Source organism: Neodiprion virginianus, chromosome 3, assembly GCF_021901495.1.
Source record: "Neodiprion virginianus isolate iyNeoVirg1 chromosome 3, iyNeoVirg1.1, whole genome shotgun sequence".
NCBI classification, from domain to species: domain Eukaryota; kingdom Metazoa; phylum Arthropoda; class Insecta; order Hymenoptera; family Diprionidae; genus Neodiprion; species Neodiprion virginianus.
In genome coordinates this window covers 35,992,130-36,000,458 of record NC_060879.1, presented here as the reverse complement: position 1 = coordinate 36,000,458, position 8,329 = coordinate 35,992,130, and the positions used below count along the sequence as shown (strand labels likewise).

At 34.5% G+C, this 8,329-nt stretch overlaps 2 protein-coding genes and 1 long non-coding RNA gene across 4 annotated transcripts; 2 read left to right on the top strand and 1 right to left on the bottom strand.

Moving 5' to 3' along the window:
- Window positions 1-16: 16 nt before the first annotated feature.
- Window positions 17-4,527, top strand: LOC124300521 (E3 ubiquitin-protein ligase RNF14-like). The gene is made up of 5 exons (XM_046754723.1): window positions 17-231; window positions 428-1,363; window positions 1,547-1,775; window positions 1,859-2,031; window positions 2,274-4,527. Exons 1-5 carry the CDS (start codon window positions 229-231, stop codon window positions 2,532-2,534), a joined length of 1,602 nt encoding a protein of 533 aa, XP_046610679.1. The 5' UTR covers window positions 17-228; the 3' UTR covers window positions 2,535-4,527.
- On the bottom strand, window positions 3,662-4,982 carry LOC124300531 (uncharacterized). The gene is made up of 2 exons (XR_006907237.1): window positions 4,864-4,982; window positions 3,662-4,702 (listed from the first exon to the last, which is right to left on the bottom strand). It is a non-coding gene; the product is annotated as an uncharacterized LOC124300531 (long non-coding RNA).
- On the top strand, window positions 4,958-8,259 carry LOC124300520 (protein arginine N-methyltransferase 9-like). 2 transcript variants are annotated; one of them, XM_046754722.1, is made up of 8 exons: window positions 4,958-5,077; window positions 5,248-5,421; window positions 5,543-5,669; window positions 5,744-6,145; window positions 6,263-7,264; window positions 7,339-7,483; window positions 7,567-7,662; window positions 7,870-8,259. In XM_046754722.1, exons 2-8 carry the CDS (start codon window positions 5,259-5,261, stop codon window positions 8,212-8,214), a joined length of 2,280 nt encoding a protein of 759 aa, XP_046610678.1. In that variant the 5' UTR covers window positions 4,958-5,077; window positions 5,248-5,258; the 3' UTR covers window positions 8,215-8,259. The 2 variants fall into 2 exon arrangements, with proteins under 2 accessions (XP_046610678.1, XP_046610677.1); XM_046754721.1 differs by having other exon boundaries at window positions 5,248-5,436.
- The last annotated feature ends 70 nt before the right edge of the window (window positions 8,260-8,329 follow it).

Below are 8,329 nucleotides of genomic sequence, written 5' to 3'. Positions count from 1 at the left end.
TAATTGTATTTTGTACTTCCTGGTACGGAAAAACAGCTGTTTTCTTCATGTTCCGGCTGCACTGACCTTCACCGTTTCGGATTTTTGTCCAGCAGGAACATAGTCTTGTAGGAAACCGTGCGCAGGAATAAAATTTTTTCATCATATATTTGAAAAATTTCAAACAAAAATCGAATAACCTTATTCTTCAGAAAAAATCTTGTTATTCAACCCTCACCTGCGAAAAAAATGGTAAATTTTATAAACTTTATCGCGCTTTATTTACTAAACGTAACCTATAAAAATACACACAATATTATTTCAATACGAAAGAAAAATCTGTTCTCCGAAGTTTATGACATAAATGATATATAGTAACGAACAATTTACTTATGCGAAATAGGATTTGTTTTGATTTTTTAATTGATAAACAATATTTCATTTTCAGTCAACTGACAACGAGAAGCAAAAAGATGAAATTGTTGCCCTAGAAAGCATCTATAACAAAGAAGAATTTTCATATCACAAGGAGAACGAACAGTATGAATGTACCTTAAAAGCTTACGTAACTATTCCTCCGGAGTATTCCTTCACTTACAAAGACAGCAGATTTCCTGATGAGCCTGTACAAAGCGTACCGATATCTCATTTACCCCCATTGTCGTTATTTATTACACTGCCATCTAATTATCCTTCAGAATCTCCGCCGAAATTTACCCTTGTCTCATCATGGTTAAGTCAATACGCTATTGCTAAATTGTGTAAGAAATTGGATAAGTTGTGGGAAGAAAACAAAGGGCTTGAAATCCTCTTTACATGGATGGCATTCTTGAAAGATGAAACGTTGGAATTTTTAAACATAGAAGCAAGCCTAGCAATCGACTATGGTTATACTTGTTATAAAATGGCCCTAGAGAAGACTCAGAATGCGGAAGATACGAACAAATTTAAAGATGGTGATGAAGAGATGAAGAAAGATTCGAAAAGCAAGGAAGTTAAGTGTAACCAAATCCTGACAAAGCCAAGGGTTAGAAAAACAATCAACGAAAAACATCCTGCAAGAAGACGTGGGAGGAAACAGAAGACTAAAAAGTTCGCCGATGAACGAGCTGTTTCAGACCAGTCAATCAGTAGAAATCCAGTGCAAATGTTGATCGATTATGACTCAAAACGCAAGCAAACTGAATTCAAGAGAAACTTTTATACATGTAAAATTTGTTTCTTAGATAAATTGGGTGAACATTGTACACAATTTGTACCCTGCTTTCATGTCTTTTGTAAAGAATGTATTCTTACCTACTTGGAAATTAGGATTCAAGATGGAAATGTCAAGAATATTAGCTGTCCAGAAGAAAAATGCTCGTCCGAAGCAACTCCAGGGCAAGTAAGTTGGTAACATGTTCTAAATTGCTAGAATTACCACAATCATTGCAGCGATCACGTGAAAATTGTTTGGCAATGTTTGTCAAACATCAACTACCTCAAAATTGATCCTTCCGTCATTATCATCATATCGAATAATGTAACAATTTTAATTTTTATGCATTCATTTTTTTATTTCATACAGGTCAAGGATTTAGTCAGTCAAGAATTATTTGCGAAATACGACGCCACTCTGCTAAGCGTGACATTAGACACAATGACCGATATTGTTTATTGTCCACGCCCTCATTGTCAATATCCTGTTAGTCGCGAGCCAAATGATAGAATGGCAAACTGTCCTGCTTGTCAGTACGCTTTTTGTATTTATTGCAAAATGGTTTACCATGGAATCGAACCATGCAAATTCAAGTCAGGTAATTCGAAAGCTTAAGGCAAAAAAAAGTTGGAGTAAAATAAAGCACATGATTATTATTCATACAAGTAAAATCATCCGCAGCTGAAAAACAAAAACTTGTGACAGAGTATCAAAACGCACCTGATGATAAGAAGATCCAACTCGAACAGCGTTATGGGAAGAAACAATTACAAGCACTGGTTGAGAACACCATGTCAGAAACTTGGATAAACACGTATAGCCGGAATTGTCCGCACTGCAATGCTGCAATTGAGGTATTCTTTGATTAACTAAATATGAATTTCAGCGTTGTAACAAATCTAGAACACTGAAGCAAATTGTAAACTTTCCGTGTTAACGAAAACGAATAGAAAATTTCAAAAAAGCATTTCTGTAAAAGCTCTAGATTTAGTTCAGGGATAAAAAATTTTTCCTTATGTTATTCACCTTATGCATATTATTTACGTGTTATAGTTTATTCACGAAAAATAATAATGTGCTTTCAAATTTTGTTTAGAAATCCGATGGTTGCAACAAGATGGTATGCTGGAGGTGCAATACATATTTTTGTTGGCTGTGCGGAATGCGTTTACGGGCAGATACACCTTATGTACATTTCCGCAATCCACAGTCCAAATGCTACAACATGCTTTTTCACGGTGTTGTTCAAGAAGAAGATGATGACGAAGATGATATAGACTTACCTGCGTTGTATCTAGATGTTGACTCGAATGATGAAGACTCTGATGAAGATGCATTCATGGTTGGAGGCGATTAGTAACTGTGTAGGCCAAATTACTTTTACCGTAGAGATGATTTTGGGCTCATTATTTTTTTAAAAGCAAATTGAAAACCAGTACAGCAACCAATAGCTTACACAATCAAAAATTTTGGCAAAATTTCGAAAGTGTAATTATGTGTATAATTACATCACACCGTACTTTTATGGCTTCTTTTATTTGCGGAAGATATAATGTAGCTATGCATGCATGTATAACTGTTTTGTTACATTGGTCTTGTTTTTTTTTTACATTCATTGCTGGCCAATGCAAAATTGAGGATTTTAAGTACCAACTGAGGAACTGAGGATTATCATCAAAAGTTATATTTTGCGGGTTTCCTTTTTATGGTTGGACTTTTCGGTTTATGAATGTTGCAGAGCTCATCGATTCTTGGTAATTGGAGACTGAAATGATTTAAAAATTTGTTTGCGCAATTTTCGTCTTACAAGTTTCCTAGGCCACTGGGTTGTACGATTTGTTCAATTGTAGTTGTAACTTGCAGTTCTGAATTGTTGTATAACAGGGCTATTTCGAACCGGTCAACCAAAATCATTTATATGGAAGCTAAAAAGTTGAAGTCTTTTGGCACCCTACGACATGATCATACCTTTGTCATCATTCTCAACCTTAATGAACCAATGGCGGCCATATGTTATAAATTCATCTGGTCTATTCATTCCAACAAATTGATCTAATTGATTCATAATTAAATTAGAAGACGGTTCATCTTCATTTTCATAGCTGTTCGGTGAGTCAACTACATTAACTGGATTTGGGAAAACATTTTCAATACTTTGATCCAAAATGTGATGAAATGATGTGCAATATTTAAAATCATTCCGATTATAAATTAATTAGGACGTTAGCCCATTCACGAAACTTTGGGAGGTATCAGTACATTTTGTAAATTCCATATTATCTGTAACATGATCCAGTAACCAGCTAATGTGAAAGAATGTAACTGCTTACTAGATCATTCTATAATTGACCCGTCAGTCAGACAGTCCTCTTCAAATCTTAGAAAATCACAGACTGCAAATAGTGATGAAACGATATGCGATACAGTGATCATAATATCAATGTACGTACCATGTATCGTTTGTTAGCTATTTTCAGTCTGCGCATCATATGCAACGTGCCTACATGATCGGTGCTTTGCGATTCATTTGGTTCACTGCTTGATAATTGATGCACGTCTCCATTTCCCCGTGAATTGTGCAACTGCAGTGAATTAGATAAGTGGTAAATTTACAATAGGTATGTAGTAACAAATTAAATACCACTGTGCGGTTAGAAAACATTACGAGTTTAACAAGCAATTCAGATTTCTACATGCTAGACATGAATAAAGTAAGAAACAAATGATATGTTGAACATTACTTATACTGCAAAAAATTAATCTATCCATGCATGGATGTACAACTGTTTAGTTAAATCATTCTTGTTTTTTTTTTCTCCTATATTTATTGTAGGTCAATGCGAGATTGAGGATTTTTTATTTTTTCACAAACTATTAATTCTGTTAGATTAAATGTAAATAATGCTGTTTTGGATTCGAATTTTGTCGTTGTTGAACAGTTTGTAATTTATTAAATCTACGATGAAAATGTTAATATTTATATAAAAGTCATATTAATCTTACGAAATTGTAAGTAATTATCACATTGTTACGATTGTTGTATTGTTCCTTAGATACACGAAGTATTCAGAGAATACAGTGACCGTTTATCTATGCCTAATATGGCTTCTCAATGGATTCCAAAATTCAAAATCTGTAGCCAACTTATGTGTACATAAAATAATGTAGTTCATACATATTAATGATATTGATTGGTGCGATTGAAAATGTAAATTCTCCAAATTGCCTAATACAGACTCAAATATTTGTATGAAAATTTACCCTAGTTGTACTCTTTTTCTAAATTTCAATTAAAATGTATACACACCCCTGGATTTATATGCTAATAAAATTTACGATCTAACATCTCAGTCACAAAACTTACTTGTAAAAAAAAAAACCTCTAAAATCCTATCCATGAATCAGTGCCAATCGAATATTGGCTATTTCTAAAGTATCGAATGCTTTTTCTCTTGTCTCCTTAAGCCATTAACCAGAAGTGTGGTGAAATGTAATCCTTCTTCCATGACCAGAAGGATTGAGAAGCTAGGGAATTTGGACAGAGGATAACCTAATCACAGAATATTTTACCAACAACTGACGATACATATCACAAATCGTACGTCGTGTGTAAACCAGTGCGATGTGGAGAAGATTATAGTCCCTAATTATTTATGTATCCTTGTATTTTTGTGTTATAAACTTACAATTGATTGCCGGAGACGGAAACATAACCTTGAATGTCAATGCCGCTTGACAGAACGAGATTGTAAACATAAATCTGTCCTTCATTCGCTGCAGGTCATATCAAGGGGTCATATAATGAAAATACCCAATCTGGTTTCGGCGTAAAAGTCGATCCACTCTACTGATTCACATATTTTCAAGAATTATTCCACCCTAATTACATCAATGAGAGAAGTATGATTCGATTGATTGTTAATTTTGGCGGTTATAAATGTTTCTCTTTCACTCTTCAATTATAATCATTGATCACTTTGAATTTTTTTTCTGGTCTCGATTATGCACCCTGACAGTGAGCAGTTTTACAGTTGTAATGATTATCCAATATGGTGCAATATTTATTACAGCACACCCCAGGATGGATGTGGAAATAAGGGAAATTGTTGAAAAAGCACTGGAAAAGGCTCAGGAACAGGATGCATGTGGAAATGTTGGGAGAGCCTATGCTTATTACACAGTAGTTGCAGAATTATGTCCAGCGAAGAGATCAGAAGTGGAAAAATTGTTCACTGACGTTTTGTGTAAGTTATTTCAAGGTATACTCAATATTTCTCTTCCTCCTATCCAAATTGTATAGTTATTGATTTATTAAGACTCATTCCTTCAAATTTTGGTAATAATATTACTGATATTTCCTTGCAGGCGAGTGGGGAATGCAGTTAGAGTTGGGGAATAGAATTGAAGATGCTGTGACCTGTTACAAACATTCGCTACATATTTATCCAAATAATACACGTATGCTGAATAATTTTGCTGCTCATCTTCTTAGGTAGTACACCACACATGGTTCTTGTATTATGTATGTTCTTAGCTTATTGATAATTGTTAATTTTGCCATTTTAGAAATAATAATCCAATAGAAGCCATTCAGTATTTAAAACTTGCGCTTCAAGTGGATTCAAATTTTCTACCTGCCGAAAGAAACCTTCAGAATGCTTTCAGTATGGCTGTAGACAGATGGCATTTTCCAATGTTGAATGACACGGCTAGAAATAGAGGATTCAGAAGAGCAATTCAAAAGCGCATAGCTCAAGGTTATGACGTTGTCTTGGACATAGGAACTGGCACTGGTCTGTTGAGCTTGTATGCGCACGAGGCAGGTGCAAAAGAAATATATGCCTGCGAATGTTCACCTGTTATGGGAAACGTTGCAAGAAATGTATTCAGTAGAAACAATGCCGGTGATATAAAATTGTTCCCCAAGTCTTCAGAGAATTTGTGCATCCCACAGGACATACCTAATAGGTCAATTTAAATTACCATTATTTATGTTCTACAGAATACTTTAAATGTTATTCTTTTTCCTTACTGTCACATTTTTTAATGCATCATAAAATGTGGATATTACATGGTCTGTTTCAGGGTAAATTTGATAATCACAGAAACTTTTGATGCTGGTTTATTTGGGGAGTGTGTGATACCGACACTAATAGATGCACATGAAAATCTTTTTGTTGGAAACAATTTAGGGATGGTCATTCCCTTAGGAGCTACGCTTTATGTAGCTGCAGTCGAGTCTGAACATATTCGGTCTAGATCAACAATATTATTCAACAAGTCCGATCACCCAAGTTTTTTAAATTTTGATAACGTATCTGTCCTGGTTGATGACGAATTCTATGATACTGAGAATTTAGAAAATGTCAACGTTAATTATGTTACTGAACCGAAAGAAATAGTAAAGGTCAATTTCAACGATTTATCGGTACTAAGAACATTCAGTGGAGATGGTGAAAAAGGAATGGTCAATGTAAAATGTAGATACGATGGGATCATTGATGGTTTGGTAGCATGGTTCAAATTGAATATAGACGAAGACATAACACTTAATTCATCACAAGGGAAATCTTGCTGGCAGCAAGCTATTTTTCCAGCTATTCCTAGGATTTGCAAGCAACGTGATCACGTGGAAATTTCGGCTGAAATTTTGAACGGAAAACTCAACTGTTCGTACAAATTAGTTACAGATACGACACCAAAAATGGAACCGATTTTCCGTCTTCCAAAAGAAGTGATTACTTTCTTGAATGATTTCGATTATGTGATATCATTAGTGAGAATTGCAAAACATCAAAAAAATGAACCCATTAAATACGTCCTAGATACTTCACCATTTCCTGTTTACGGACTGACTTTATTGAAGGAAAATAGGAACTGTGAAAAGCTCTACTGTGAAGCAAATTCACTAGCATTGCAAACTGTTTTACACAAAGTAGCAACCGACAGTGGGATCACTTCACTAATTGAACCGATATCGAATTACAGTGAAATTAACAACAAAATTGATGCCATTCTAATTCATAACTTTGATGCCAAAGGAGAATTGAAGGATCGGGACCAGCAAAACTACCACGATTTCCTTGAGTAAGCTGATTCTAAATAATTACTGAATAACTGCACGGTAATTGCTAATTAATTAAGCGTGCTTTATTTTATAGTTACTTTTTAAATAACGCTGGTTTCATACTACAACAGAAAATCTTTTTAATGGGTCAACTAGTGTATTCTACTGATTTACCCAAAATGGTCAGAGTTAACGATAAAAATGTTCAGGGACATTTGAGGAACAGTAAATATGACATGGTAAGTTAAAGTTTCTCTAATAGCTGACAGTGAAATATGAAGCTGTAGTCTAAGCATAACTTTGATTACATACATCTTTTCAGAGTGCAGACAGTAAAAATGAACCTGGTTCGACAATTCATAGTGCTAGTAATGATGGGAGATATTTTTTTGTCGCAGAATGTATTAACGAATTTGAGGTTGGTGATGATTTAATCTCTCTTTAATTGTATGAGGTACTTTTCAGGATGACTTGAATACTATTCTCTAAGCTTTCTTTCATTTGTGATATTTCACAATTTGCTAACCAGTTGCAAGACAAATTAAAACATGACAATCCTTGAACTGAGAAATATGCTTCATATGACTTGTGATTGATTGCTAACAACTTTGACCTGATGTTGCAGATAAATCAGGTTTTTGATCTCAACTCAAGTATGTATGAATGCAGACCGTCAACGAACGCAGTAACTTTGACTCAGCTAGATGATTCCGAGACCAACGAATCGTTAGTTAATTTTGGCAAGATATCAGTACCAGAACGAGCTATTCCAAATGCTTTGATCTGTTGGTATGAAATTCAACTCGCACCAGAACATATACACAGCACCAGAAGATGTGATTCATTTATGAATCACACAGCAGTTGTTTTAGAAGATCATCTGCGAGATCTTGTTTTGCAGGATAAAGAAATCACATTCAAGGTATATCAAATGAATGGACTAGTCAGAGTCACCTTAGTGACATCTTAACGAGTAATGAAATTGATTTATTCAATAGAAGAGTTTGGTATCACTTTCAATCATATTACATCACTCCACAAAGCTTTGTTAATTTTACTTCATAAAATCTTAGAATTGATGTAAA

What these genes read in the sequence shown, in the direction of transcription:
- LOC124300520 (XM_046754721.1), top strand. Translation starts at nt 5,259, where the DNA reads ATGGATGTGGAAATAAGGGAAATTGTTGAAAAAGCACTGGAAAAGGCT. An exon ending in CCACAGGACATACCTAATAG is followed by an intron (nt 6,146 to 6,262) that starts GTCAATTTAAAT and finishes GGTCTGTTTCAG; the next exon opens with GGTAAATTTGATAATCACAG. An exon ending in AATGTATTAACGAATTTGAG is followed by an intron (nt 7,663 to 7,869) that starts GTTGGTGATGAT and finishes CTGATGTTGCAG; the next exon opens with ATAAATCAGGTTTTTGATCT.
- LOC124300521 (XM_046754723.1), top strand. An exon ending in CCGAAGCAACTCCAGGGCAA is followed by an intron (nt 1,364 to 1,546) that starts GTAAGTTGGTAA and finishes TATTTCATACAG; the next exon opens with GTCAAGGATTTAGTCAGTCA. An exon ending in ACTGCAATGCTGCAATTGAG is followed by an intron (nt 2,032 to 2,273) that starts GTATTCTTTGAT and finishes AATTTTGTTTAG; the next exon opens with AAATCCGATGGTTGCAACAA.